This window comes from Mycteria americana, chromosome 1, assembly GCF_035582795.1.
Source record: "Mycteria americana isolate JAX WOST 10 ecotype Jacksonville Zoo and Gardens chromosome 1, USCA_MyAme_1.0, whole genome shotgun sequence".
NCBI lineage: Eukaryota > Metazoa > Chordata > Aves > Ciconiiformes > Ciconiidae > Mycteria > Mycteria americana.
In genome coordinates this window covers 14483597-14497647 of record NC_134365.1, presented here as the reverse complement: position 1 = coordinate 14497647, position 14051 = coordinate 14483597, and the positions used below count along the sequence as shown (strand labels likewise).

General features: G+C 40.1%; 1 protein-coding gene across 1 annotated transcript in view; it reads left to right on the top strand.

Annotated features, from left to right (window-relative positions):
• The window catches only part of RELN (reelin), a 293553-nt gene that overhangs the window by 246070 nt on the left and 33432 nt on the right, over nt 1-14051 (top strand). The window contains exons 39-45 of the mRNA XM_075491501.1: nt 782-953; nt 1036-1138; nt 3698-3927; nt 6647-6867; nt 7890-8037; nt 11840-12098; nt 13361-13610. Of these exons, the coding sequence (XP_075347616.1) occupies nt 782-953; nt 1036-1138; nt 3698-3927; nt 6647-6867; nt 7890-8037; nt 11840-12098; nt 13361-13610 (1383 nt within the window). The remainder of the gene's footprint in view (nt 1-781; nt 954-1035; nt 1139-3697; nt 3928-6646; nt 6868-7889; nt 8038-11839; nt 12099-13360; nt 13611-14051) is intronic.

The following is a 14051-nucleotide window of genomic DNA, read 5'->3' as shown; positions in this document are numbered from 1 at the left end:
GACACAGTGATACAGCAAAGATTTATTCCACACAGGCAAGTGCCTAGCACACCTCTAATAAAACAGCAAATTCAAATCCAGTCCTAAGAATCCAGTTCAAGTTCATTCATCTGATGGGTACCGCTTAAAATATTTAACTCAACTTTTCTTGCAGACATTATCCTTAGGTAGGAATTTCATTTAAAAGAAGACATTTAACTTTCTCTGATCAACACAAAGGCTTTTAGATAGATTAAAAAACCAGTTACACAAGAGATCTGGCAATCTAATCCTTCCTCTGCAGTTTGAAAGCACCAATTTTGCAGCACATTTGAATTCATAATCCATTGGAGAGAAGGTCGCTCAGAGTTTCCTTCTCTCTCGAAGAGCTCTTGCCAGACAAACACTGGCTGCTGAGTGCAAGGAAAAAGGTGCAGAACGAAACAATCCTTTTAGCTGCTTGGGCTCTACAGCAACTGCTCATTTAGATGATTCTTAATTAAAGAAGACATTGACACTAGAGTTTCAAAGTAAATGTGATTTAAACAGAAGATACTTGTTCAACACAGGTTTTTCACTCTTCAGTTCACTGTGAATTCTGTAAATTTTGGAGGAATAAAAGTTAATTCCATAGGGTCAGACTGCAGAGCAGTATGGGGACTATTTTCATGGAAAATGAAAATAGTGAAGCCACTCCTTCAGCACCCTCTTCTCAATGTAATCCATAACTACTGGCTACTGTTCTGCTCTCTAGTAATAGTAGTATCAGGTCTTAATAGGAATGTTCCCCTTTTCTTTGTAGGCAAAAAAGAAGAAATCTGGATTATTGATGACTTCATTATTGATGGAAATAACCTACAGAATCCCATGATCCTTTTGGATACGTTTGACTTTGGTCCCAAAGAGGACAACTGGTTTTTCTATCCTGGTGGAAACATTGGGCTTTATTGCCCATATTCATCTAAGGGAGCCCCGTAAGCATCTCTCAGCAATACATTAGAAAAAAGTGACTGTGTAATAAACTGAGTCTACAGTATGCCTTTCCTTTTTTTACAGAGAAGAAGATTCGGCTATGGTATTTGTTTCAAATGAAGTTGGAGAACACTCCATTACAACAAGGGACCTGAGTGTAAATGAAAACACTATAATCCAATTTGAGGTACTTGTCCTCAGAAAGTTACTTTGCCTCTTGCTTAGAGAGTGCTGTTCTTTCAGGTTGCGCTCTTTGGTGTATTCACCCAGCTGTTATGATTGCCAAGCAGAGAAGCCTGTCTAATTTCCCCTGTAATTGCTTTGATATTATTTTCCCCCGTGTGGGTATATCATGAAGATTTTAACACAGAGATAAGGGAAATTTCTGCTTCAAAGTATTCTGTTTTCTTGTCTAAATTACTACTTTGTCCATGCACATATACTTGCACTGATAGCATTAAAGTCCATGTCCTACAAGTTGGAGAGTCACCACTGGCAGACAAGATGATGAGCACCAAAATATAATGAAGGTCTAGATTGCCACTTCACAACCTGCTCAGGATAAGTGTGCAGCATTCCCACAAGCTGACGCAGTGGAGAGCTGCGACTTCATCTGTGGCAATAGAGATTAATTTTTCCTGCATGCTGGCTTAACTGCCCTGCTTGTACTTTCTCAGAGAGCCAAGGCTCTGTTTTCCTTTTGCTTCTGCCCATGCTTTCATAGAGGCTCTAGTGGAAGCTGTTCTTTGCCCATGATGGCCTGAATTCATCTCATCTTAGGGAGTTATCTAAAGCTCATGAATAAGGAGCATACTTTTTTGTGCTTCTCATACAGACAGTGGAAACAGGCACCCAATGACAACACTTAGTTTAGACAGTTTAGTCTAAACTAAACTGTGTTTTGGGTTTATCTATCTGAAAATCTAAACTGTGCATTGGCTAGGGCAGCTACTGATGGGAGTAACCATTTAGCCTAGTATGTATCAGGGATCGTTATATTGTCATTAAGAAATTGTAAAAGAATCTTTCATGTAAATTGCCATGCCACAATTACCAGGCTGCTTTTAACAAAGATATAGCATACTGTAGCATTAAACAGCAAATGATACTGGTTTATAAAAAATTACTCAAATGATACTAAGGGTTTTACAAGAAAGCTAGGTTTTACAAGTAAACCTCGGTGCACTCATGCATGCTTCAGTTTGTCATGCAACTAATTCATAAATTATTGAATGCAAACCATTTTCTGTTTTAAAATATAGATTACAGCCTGTAGAACAAAAATGTTTGAGGTCACTTTAAGATATTCATAAGTCTTCAGAGCATTAACCTCATAAAATCTACATGCTTACTTCCATATGTGGTAAGAACATTGTTTTCAGCTCACGTTTTTGAGGACATTAGTATAAATGAAGAAGTTATACATAATGCAGTAGAGTTTCTCCCTGTGTCTCAGGAGTCAAAAACTATATTGGGTCAAGCATCTCTCTAAGCTTCCAGATGAGTAGACAGCCCTTCTAGTCAAATGTAGGTTGATGGGACTCATGTGCACTGAAGAGTGATGAAGGAATTTTGACGTAGGATACATTTTCAGCATTCATGCACAGTTCTAAAAAGTATTACTGGGTTTTAGAAATAGATAGATTTTCATTACAGAGTAGTATGTTGGAAAGACACTTATTTTCCACTACAAAGATATGTAAAAAACCCAAAATGTTTCATAGTTTTAGTACAGGCTTTGTATTTCAACAGCAATGGGGTTTTATTTATTGCATGGTAAGTATAGTACATCTTATTTTATACGACAGAGTCTGTAAGGGAACTAATTCCTCTTCTTTTATATAAGCAATTTGAAACTAAAAGAACATCTTAATATCAGTGTGAAAGAAAAGCAGACTAATTTGCACTGGGAGTGTGCAAAAAATATGTCTTAAGAAGTCTCAGATTCTGTACAAAACAACATTTTACATTTTTTTCAGTAGTAGAACTGCTGTTCATGTAGGTTTTCTGCCTTTCCTTCTGTTCTCTACATCAGGAATCTTGTAAGAACACCTTGACAAGTTTGACACTGCCAAACTATGTTTTCGTGTGACATTGAATCTAAATGCAGTCCAGCTATGATACTCTTTTAATGCTGTTTCCTAGGGCTTTGCCACCACACATGAGCAAATGGGTAGTGAGTATGAAAGCTGAAGAACATATTGAATTGATACAGCACCCACCCTGTGGCATAAGCTTTTTTGGGGGGGGAAGTGTAACACAAAAAAGGACCATAGTGCAGCTCAGCAATTTAACAAAAAGTTTATGTTTGCACATTTTGTTTTAATATTTCTGGTTTTAAAAATGCACATTCTTTTGGTGCTGTGATTACTTCGGTCCCTGCCAGAGGACTGCAAGAATTGATGCATTCGCTCCAGCAACATTATCAGCTCTCCTTTGGGATTTTGCCTAATTAACTTTATGGTTTTCTCTTAGTAGAAGTAGTTAGGGATTTCCTATTACATTCATTTTATGATAAGCCAGAGTGCGATATGTCCATGGACAGGTAGGGCAATGTGCGAGAGTTCATGTTCATGTGCGTGTCCTGACTGCATCATCCCCATTGTTAAATGAGTTCCCAAATCCCCATTTTCCTGTGCTAAATAAATACCGTACCTAATGGGGGAGGCTGACAAAGATGAAGAGTGATTAGGTGTCCCACAGCCTGCCCTATGTCACCTTCTGCATTTCACGTCCTGGCTCCCAGATCAATATCGGCTGCACCACTGATAGCTCCTCTGCCGACCCAGTAAAGCTGGAGTTCTCACGAGATCTGGGGGCCACCTGGCACCTGCTGCTCCCCTCCTGCTACAGCAGCAGCAGCCACCTCAGCTCCCTGTGCTCCACCGAGCATCACCCAAGCAGCACTTACTACGCGGGCACCACCCAGGGCTGGAGAAGGGAGGTCATTCACTTTGGAAAACTGCACCTCTGTGGGTAAGTGTCCAGCTCCTATTCCTGCCCAGATGTTTGTTGGTTTGTTTTTATTTCTGTTTTCCATCCAAAATGTTCTCCCTGCACAAGAGCGGTCCATAAGAACTGCGACACTAGAGCAGACTCTAGAGCATGATTCCCAAAAATATGTTGTGCCTAATGCTAATGTAGAATAACCACAGATCATTTCCTATTTATCCATATATCTAATTGGTGACATTTTTATGGAAGTGGGTTGCATAGTAAAATGAATGCAAAACTGACTAGCTTTAAAGCTCCTTCAATGCTCTTTACTGCAGTGCATTAGCCATTTGAATTCAGCAAGGATATTCTTGCATTCTTGCATTCTAATGAATTTGAGATTCATTAGAAAATGCAGTAAAATGTGAGCTAGTATAAACTTGATTCTGCTTCAGTGTAAGGAAATGGACTGATTTAAATGCTCGAGGTCTCTTGTGGCTGCAAAGTTCTCTCATTCTAAGAAAGTAACTGCTGCAGTCACTCAGAAACTTAAAGTTTGTGGAACAAACCAGGTTGGATGATAACAGATACATAGCACAGAAAAACAGTATGTGCTAGCAGGCGTAATAATATGTAACTTTTCAAAGTATAAAACAATACTGTTTACTTTTTCAGGGAAAACTGTCTCTAGTATCAACTCAGTTCATGTATAAGATCACATCATTAAGGATTAAACTGTAGCACGTATGAGTGAAAATGAGCTATGCAACTATGAGACTTTATGAGTCTGTGCAACTATGAGACTGAGTATTTATGAAACTACTGCGTGCAATGGGCCCTCCACTAAGTAAGTGGTCCCATATGTGCCTCTAAAAGTATGAAAAGACCTATATAAGAGATAAGAACCACGTTTGGAAAGCCTGGATGTTTAATAATTTAAGAAAATGTTTAAATTTTGAACTTGAATTTTCTGGTTTATGACAGTTAACATTTCAAGCATGGAATAGGTAACTATCTCCTGCAGCAGCTCATTTGTCCTTCTGTTTTTGCCCGAAATAATTATTTGACCCTTTACCCAACTATCAATGCATCCCTCCAAATGAAAATTTTGACTATGCAGACTCCTAGTTCATTTAAACCTTCCAGTTATTTCAATTTAGTCCTCTGTTCCCTAGTGTTTCTGTCCCATTTGCCTGCTTTCCCGCCTGTTGCTTCCCCAACATGCCAGGCCAGAAGCCAGCTGCTGATAGCCGGCCAAACTCAGCAGTGCAGAGCAGCTTCCATGGAGCATTCCGTGCCATGAAATTCTTGGGCCATTGGGCTGAAGGGGGATTTTCTCCACCAGAATCCACCAGAATAATAAGAAAAAAACTCCCAACCTGACTCCTTGTGTAATTCTAAAAAAAACCCCTCCTTTTCATCCCCAAAGTGTCAAGAGATTATATTTAAATGAAGATGAAGACATTTTTAGTTATTTCCACGATGTATGTTATTTTGGAAATGAATATATGCTCTCAGCAGATAGCTGTAACTACGAATTAGTATTCCAGTTATGTCCTGAAGGAAAAGCTCAGGGCCTGTTGGGTCAGTGAAGAAATACCTACCGACTTCAGCAAGACCGGTATTTCACTCTGCTTCAGACACAAGTCACACTTCACCCATGCCTGAGAGAAGGAGCTGACGTGCCTCAGGGCTGGAATGAATCCCTCTGAAGATGAGGTTACAACACCTCCAGCCTCACACTTGTGTCCTTCACCTCAGGGTGCACTAACATAAATGTTTTTGACTTCCAGCAGGACTCTGGTTCTTGGGTATCTTTCTTGAAACTGTTAGTAGTGTCCCCACCCATCAGCTATCCCTTATCACCTGAGTCCCCTCATAAAAATTACTTTTTAGCAAATCAAGACAAAAAAACTTGTCAGCTATCTGTGCTATTGATTCACCCACTGCATTTAGATACCTCTAAGAAGACACATTTAGCATGCAATGCAATTAAGTGCTTTCCCCTTCTCACTCTTCTGATTCCCTTCCTCCTTTAAAACATTTTTTCATTGGGGAATAAAATAGTCTCTCAAGTGTTTTTACCCTGCTTGTTTTGTTTTCCCTCCTTCCCCAGCCAGTTCCTCTTCATATGTAGCATCGATGCAAGTAGCACTTAGGAAGCAAATTAAAAACGACAGGACAGCACCCAAAGGAGAATATAGTTTAAAATAACAACTTGCAGTATCAGTCTGGTTTAAGATTAAGCCACCCGAAAGCAAGCTGAATACCTGGCGACATAGCAGATGATGTTTTCTTTCCGTGAAACTGAGGGTGAGATCTTCCACAGGGGTGGTCTCCCTGGGGGCAGGGTGGCAACCTGAAGTAGGATTTCACTCTCCAGGAGAGGCTGGGTCTGACCCAGACACTGTACGCCAAAGCAGAAGGAAATCCATCAGACCATGGCCATTCATCCTCCCACGAACCATGGAGAGAAGAGTGGTTAGATTTCAATTCCCATTTTCAAGTCCGTCATTCCGTTTTGGTATTACAACTACTGAATAATATTTTTATTTCTGTCAGTACTTGGGTGGAATGTCAGCATAAAGATGCATGAGGTACTGAAGGAATTAGATATAGCAGTCGGTTTCGAGAGTTAAGCTATTTATCAAGCCAGTTCCAACCAAAAGAGTACTACGTATATACAAAGTATGGTATATATATGGAATACAAAAAAGATGGAACTATTATTTAAAGTAAGTACACTTTACGCCTTTTTCAGGTTGGCAAGGTTCAGATGGTACCAAGGATTTTACCCTGCTGGATCCCAGCCAGTGACTTGGGCCATTGACAACGTGTACATCGGCCCGCAGTGCGAGGAGATGTGCAATGGGCACGGCAGCTGCATCAATGGCACAAAGTGCATCTGCGACCCCGGGTACTCTGGGCCAACCTGCAAAATAAGTACCAAGAACTCTGACTTCCTTAAGGATGATTTTGAAGGTATCTCTTCTCTTTTTTTGATCTGAATTCTGCCCGTCCGTCTTAGCGGAAACCAGGGCTTGAGGGATGAAACAGTAAAGTCTTCCTCACCTCTACAGCTTCTGAATTTAATTTATGCTGTGGGACTATTCCCATGAACCAAGTAGTTTAGATGTCATTCTCAAGGACAGTTTGTGATTGTCTGATGGCTATCAGTTGTCTGGTTTGGAGTGTCTGACTCTTTACGAAGTTGGTAATGCTGGAATACAAAATCTTCACCAAAATAGAATTTCCTGAAACTGCATGTAGAAAATAATTTTAGAAGAAAATGAGGGTTTGATGGTAGTTTGACTTTAGCACCAACAGAACACGCGCAAGTGAGGCAAACAACGGAAGGCTTTAAGTTTGTGTCGTTTCTCATTACAACGGAAATCTAAGTGGCCTTAATACAGCAAATATCATTTCAGGGCAGACCGTGTGTCTCAGCGGTGAGGGTCACCACTTGGCAGGCATGGCAGACCCCAAGCAAGAGATGCCAGGAGGGAACTCAAAACCTCATGCGTGCCTGGGCACACACAGCATCCACGCACACAACTCTCAAACCACCTTGAGGTTTCCCCCACTAGCAAGCACGGCAAGAAGAGCACGTTTTGAATAAAGCAGCACCTGTGAACCAAACTCATCCCTTCATAGGGGCTGCTGTTCATTTTAAATTTTGCCAGCCCTTGCTTGCATGCTCCCACATGGCTCTCAAAGTTTCTTTATAGACCTGGGTACTTTGCTGTTATTTTAAGAAAAGTGAAGAAAAGTGGAAAATCCTGTGAATACTGGAGACTAAGATCCCCAATTTCATACTTACGAGTTTATTTTGTTTATTTTCATTTGATTCATGACAGTTTTATAGAAAATATTGAATTGGAAACACAGAATATTTGTTCACTCTGCATGTAATGTTTAATTTAGCTCTCGTCCTCTGTAAATACTACTCTTGCAGTAGGAGCACTTCAGAGGAAATCATAAATATGTATTTACTGTGTATTCAGGTCAGCTGGAGTCTGATAGATTCCTGCTTGTGAGTGGTGGAAAGCCATCAAGGAAATGTGGTATCATGTCTGGAGGAAACAACCTTTTCTTTAATGAAGAAGGCTTACGTATGCTGATGACCCGAGACCTAGATTTGTCACAAGCCAGGTAACACAGTTTTAAAGTTCTTTCAGGATTTCACTGAAGAAATAATATACTGAAGAATAATACATGTGTGATACTTCCGTGCTAAAGGCAAGCTGATCTATTCTGTGGCCCTTACCCTAGCAAATATTTCATTTTGACCACTGTTACCATTTTAAATTAAATTTAACTTGAACTTTAATGGGATTAACCATTTAAAGGTTACTTTTTTCCTGGAATAAGAACTCCAGGATCTGATGCCACACCTTCAGTAGTTTATGCAAGTTTTAATTTCTTAAATGCATAACATGAGAAATCAATTGCACATCACATGCTCTGCTTGTGTTACAGTTTGCTGTATTTGGAGCCATTGCTGAAACAGGAGTATCTGCTGCCAGTATAACCCTTACATTCATCACCTCATAATTCTTTCATTTCTGAAGCTTACTTTCTTCTTATTGTGTACATTTGTTTCCAATAATTCACTGAGAAATTCCCATCAAGCTGTCACCAGCTACACTGAGCACAGCAATTGGAAAACAAATCTTTTTAGTGTATTTAGAGATTATGTTGTATCATTATGGCCTGCAGAGGAGACATTTGATGCGTGAGACGTGCTAAGCAAGCCACATAAAAAAAATTTACACTAATATAAATTAAAGCATATCCTAATTGCATGCATTCTAACAAATAGGCATTGTTTTCTAATTTATCCAGTACCTTAGCTTATATCTTTATATTATTACTTTGGAAAGATTGCATTTTCTCCGAGACTTTTCTCCACTGGTGTCTTGTAAACACCCTACTCCTCTCCAATGTTCTGTGGGAAACACTTTAATAGGCACTTTATCTCTTTTTGACTTGGCTTCATTAGCATTGAATCTTTAAATAATGGTTTAATTGCAGAGCCTCATGGTCAATAAAGATGCCTAATTTCTAACCATTATATTTTTTTGATAAGCAATTAGTTAACCCTCAGTGAGGTGTACTGAATTTGTAAGATTACTCACAGCAAACTTTTACAGAACTTAGTAAACACAAACATCAATACTCTGCACTAATTTGATTTCCTAGACCGTTCTGAAATTAAAAGATTGCTTAGCAAAAGATACAAGAGATCTTGTAAGTTGCTCCATTAGACTAATTGACATGTTTTCCTTATTGCTTATGTTCAAAGAACCATCATTTATCTCTTCTCCATGATAGTCTGTAGCTGGATTTGCATATATTGACCTCCAGGTGTTATATGGAGATAAATGACTTCTGTCTTCGTAAAAGGAAAACAAAGCAGTACGTTTAATCTCTTGTATATGCTTATGAAAAATAACATTATCAACAAATAACTGTATGCTCTCTTCTGAACAGCAAGGCAGACTGCAATGGCGTTGCTGGGGACTGCCCTTTAGCAACCTAAAGTAATTGCAGTGGGATTTTCTTAATTTCCAGGCTGACTCTATCGGCCACCTGCAAAGTACAACAGATCTGGGGAGAGGTTTCAATTTATGCCAGGAATGATGAGAACCAGCGTTTCTAATAGATCTTTTAAAGGGTACTGGACTCAGTAGTCACATTAAAACTTCCCTTTTCTTCTGAGGCCCCCTGAAGTACACAGGCGAGCAGTGGAGGTGGTGCTGCAAGCCGTGCTCAGCACCGGGGGCTTGCGAGTGGACTCTGCAATTGTCACAGCTATATTTTAAAGAATTTAACACAGGGGATAGTATAATGGTGAGGCCGCACCTCAAATAATACTGTGTTCAGTTTTGGGCCCCTCAGTACAAGAAAGATATTTAGGTGCTGGAGCGTGTCCAGAGAAGGGCAACGAAGCTGGTGAAGGGTCTGGAGCAGAAGTCTTATGAGGAGCGGCTGAGGGAGCTGGGACTGTTTAGTCTGGAGAAAAGGAGGCTGAGGGGAGACCTTATCGCTCCCTACAACTACCTGAAAGGAGGGTGTAGAGAGGTGGGGGTCGGTCTCTTCTCCCAAGTAACAAATGCTAGGACGAGAGGAAATGGCCTCAAGTTGCGCCAGGGGAGGTTTAGACTGGATATTAGGAAAGATTTCTTCTCCGAAAGGGTTGTCAAGCATTGGAATAGGCTTCCCAGGGAAGTGGTTGAGTCACCATCCTTGGAAGTATTTAAAAGGTGTGCAGATGTGATGCTTAGGGACATGGTTTAGTGGTGGACTTGGCAGTGCTAGTTAAATGGTTGGACTCGATCTTAAAGGTCTTTTTCCAACCTAAATGATCCTATGATTCTATGATCATGGTGATACCAGTAGCTGAAACTGCACAGCATGAAATATCAGTAGGGACAGCATATTTATGTATTGCATCTGATCAAATCCTTTCAATTCTAAATTACTAGAGAATATCCACACATTTTAGTGTCACTAGAGCTACAAGAAAACTTTGGTTTTCCATTTCAAAATAGGCAGAGCCTTTGCAAAATATCTGTGGGATGAGAAGAGAGATATTTAAAATGACTTAACTTTTTAATCTGCTATTCAGTGGGTTATGACTATATTAGTAGAAATTCAGATAAAAGAATAGCAATCCACAGAGAGCAGATTCAACACAGACAAGGTCACCTGGGCTTATTGCCTTTGAGTTATGTGGTGAATGTCGGAGTAAATCTGAGGAGGCACAAAGACTTGCTAGCAGTGAATCCAATCCATTACAGTTGATATGTTGATCCATGAGGGTCCCCAGTGCTCCTTTACAGCATGAGCAATGTGTTATGTCTGGGACATGGAGGTGGATGTAATCTATAGTGAAAGAAGTTATATATAGCAGCAAGAGGAACCGTGAGTCGCAGTGAGGACTAAAATTAATTGACTTGCAGGTCTGGTGTTTTATTGAAGCTTTGTCTGCCCAGCACCTCTGCAGCCTCCACTCCCAGCGGATCTACCTGCAGATCAAACCAGAGCAAGACTTTTGATACAAAACTTCTTTTGCGCCATTTCATTTAACTGCGAGCCAGGCAGCGCTAATGCAATAATAATTAGAACAGATACGACACTCTAAAGCTGTGCAAAAGCTGTGCAAACATGAATTAATACTTGTAATATTCCTGCAAGTCCCATAGGTAAATATCATTACAGCAGCGGTTCCCTCCACTCCAAGTGCCTAGTAGAGCTATTTATGAGCATCGGCTAACAGAAGAATTTCGCTGTTTGATACAAGTCTATTGTGCTGCTTTGGAAAAGCCAATTAAATAGGGGATGAAAGCGCTGGTGTCCCTGGGTGGCTTGGGCTGGCTTCAGGGAAGCCGGCACATTTAAGCGGTGTGATTTAGATAAATTTCCCAGGCTGACTAAATGGACAAAATGATCCCTGAAAGTGAAATATGCTTTGTTCTCCTGTCCAGATTTTCTCTAGTTTATGCCAATGGAAAACCGGGATGCTTATTTTGAATTTAAGCATTTCAGCAAATTCATAGCAAATTATTATCTACTTTGGGCACCGTTGCTTTCCTGCCACTAAAATCTGTGCTCATGGGCTACAGGGATAAAAATTTCACCCAGGATTATGTTTCTGATATTTGCAACACCATCTGCTATGCAGACAAAAGCTCCAAACATAAATGACCAGCTTTGTTCAGCCTCTTCTGCCTGGCAAACTACCACATAGGCAAAATGAATTTTTGTCATCCCACCTGTCTGTCTACTTATATTCTGGAGGCTTTGAACAGGAAATCATAAGATCTCCTAAAGATGACTCTTACAGCAAGAAATCACAGGGCTAGTCAATAGGCAAACTCCAAGGCACTCTAGTTGGTTATCTAGGATGTTGCAGAAAAGAAACCTTTCCAGTAATTGCTCCCCCTGTTAGATTTGTGCAGTTCTTCATGAGACTGGGATGCGGCAAGGGGGTGCCAGACCCCAGGAGTCAGCCTGTGCTGCTGCAGTATTCGCTCAACGGGGGCCTCACGTGGAGCCTTCTCCAGGAGTTCCTCTTCAGTAACTCCAGCAACGTGGGACGATACATCGCCCTGGAAATTCCCTTGAAGGCCCGTTCCAGCTCCACTCGGCTTCGCTGGTGGCAACCATCTGAGAACGGGCATTTCTACAGTCCCTGGGTAATTGACCAGGTAAGGAATCCTCTGGGTTGGTTTTTTTTAATACAACTTTAGGCTGTCTTCAGTCTTAATGTTTCCCTTTTGTTGGCACATGTCATTTCACTGAGTCAAGCAAAAATGCTTTGTATAAAGATATTCCAGAATGATAATAATCTAGCACAACAATAGAGCACAGTTACTGTTTGCTAATCTTGTGTTTTTAACGCACCGTTTCCATGCGGGGTACTGAACACCCATTTTGGAGCTAGGAAAGTCCCATACATGGGTAGAGCCACAGGTTCACATTGCAGAAGGCCTTACCATGCAACATGCAAGTCTGAGTTCAAACTTCAAAAACCTCCATTTAAAATCTGCCCAAATATGTAATTGGCTTGGTAGAATATAATAGGAAAAACTATAGAAAAACGTTGATCTATATCCATCTTCTAATTTCGAAAACAAAGTTTTGTTTCATATTTGGGATTTGCTTCTATAAAGATTATTATATTGCTTTGTATGACTTGGTATAAATCTGAAGAAACCGCACTAAAGTGACTGCACTCTAAGCAGTGTTATTGGGCTGCCCAAGTTCAATTTGCTTAAATATTTATGAATGCTTTTTTAAAGGAATTAGTTCAGGTCCTTAGGAGAAACCCAGAAACCAAACTCCCAGCCACATTTAATGATGTGGTTACAAAATTTTACTTCCCATCCTTCCATTTAAAAGTGAAAAAATCCTCATTCTTTCATTCCTATATCTTCATTGAATGTAATTATATTAGTTCAGAACAATCAGAAACCGAATTCCGAGTAACAAATTAAAATTAATTCTACCTTGCTTGCTGTTGAATAGTAAAATGCTGACATCTTATAGTCAATGGCAAAACAGAGACTATTTCCCCAGTTCTATCAGCAGATGCAATCTGATAGTAGTGCACCAGATTATAGTAGAGCTGAGCAGTCAGTAGGGAAAATGACAGTGTAATCACTTCACTCCTACAAACATTTATTTTTGTGAGCAGTTTTATTTCATCCAGGATGGAGTTCACCTCCCTGAACTTTAGATTTGTACAGCTGAGCAGATCTCTTTAGGACCCCTTTATAGGAAAAAGATATTCACGTTCCTCATAACCTAAACTCTTTACAAAGTAAATTTGTCCATTTTGCACCAGCAGAATATATATGCATAGACTGGTAAATCTCTTCCTCCTCCAGGATGCTATGTCATGTGCATGTTTGTGAAGACTTCTAGACATTTTTTCTTTTCAATAACAATTCCTTTCCTAATGTTTCAGATTCTTATTGGAGGAAACATCTCTGGCAATACAGTATTAGAAGATGATTTCACCACACTGGATAGTAGAAAGTGGTTGCTCCATCCTGGTGGAACAAAGATGCCAGTCTGTGGCTCTACTGGGGATGCTCTAGTGTTCATTGAGAAAGCTAGCACCCGCTATGTTGTCACCACTGACATCGTTGTCAACGAAGACTCTTTCTTGCAAATAGATTTTGCAGCATCCTGCTCTGTCACGGATTCCTGTTATGGTAATGACTTCTTAGTAAATCCTGCCCTTCCCCTCCCTCTCCTGTACAGGAAAGTTCATTTGTTTTCTGGTTCCATTATTCATCGTAACGAGAACTGAGAAACAAAAGAAAGCTGCATGTTTCTGTTAGGAATTGTAATACCAGCTTTTTTATTCTAAGTGTCTGAAGCCTAAGATAAACTGAAGTACATTATTCCCGCCGAGCACTTAAGTTGCAGTTCATTTAAGAAAAAGACTAACAGCTATCTTACTCAAATCCGTTTACCAGTATATGGTACCCACTGCTTGGGGTGATGTTGTAGTTCTAATAATAAGCAGCTGGGTGTTTCCAGCCTGTGTTTGTGGTTTTTCCAGCTTTGTGGTTTTGCATTTTTGGTGAAGCAAGTCTCAGTTCAGATCTCACTTGCACCTGTATAACTAAGAAATCATTTATATCAGTGTA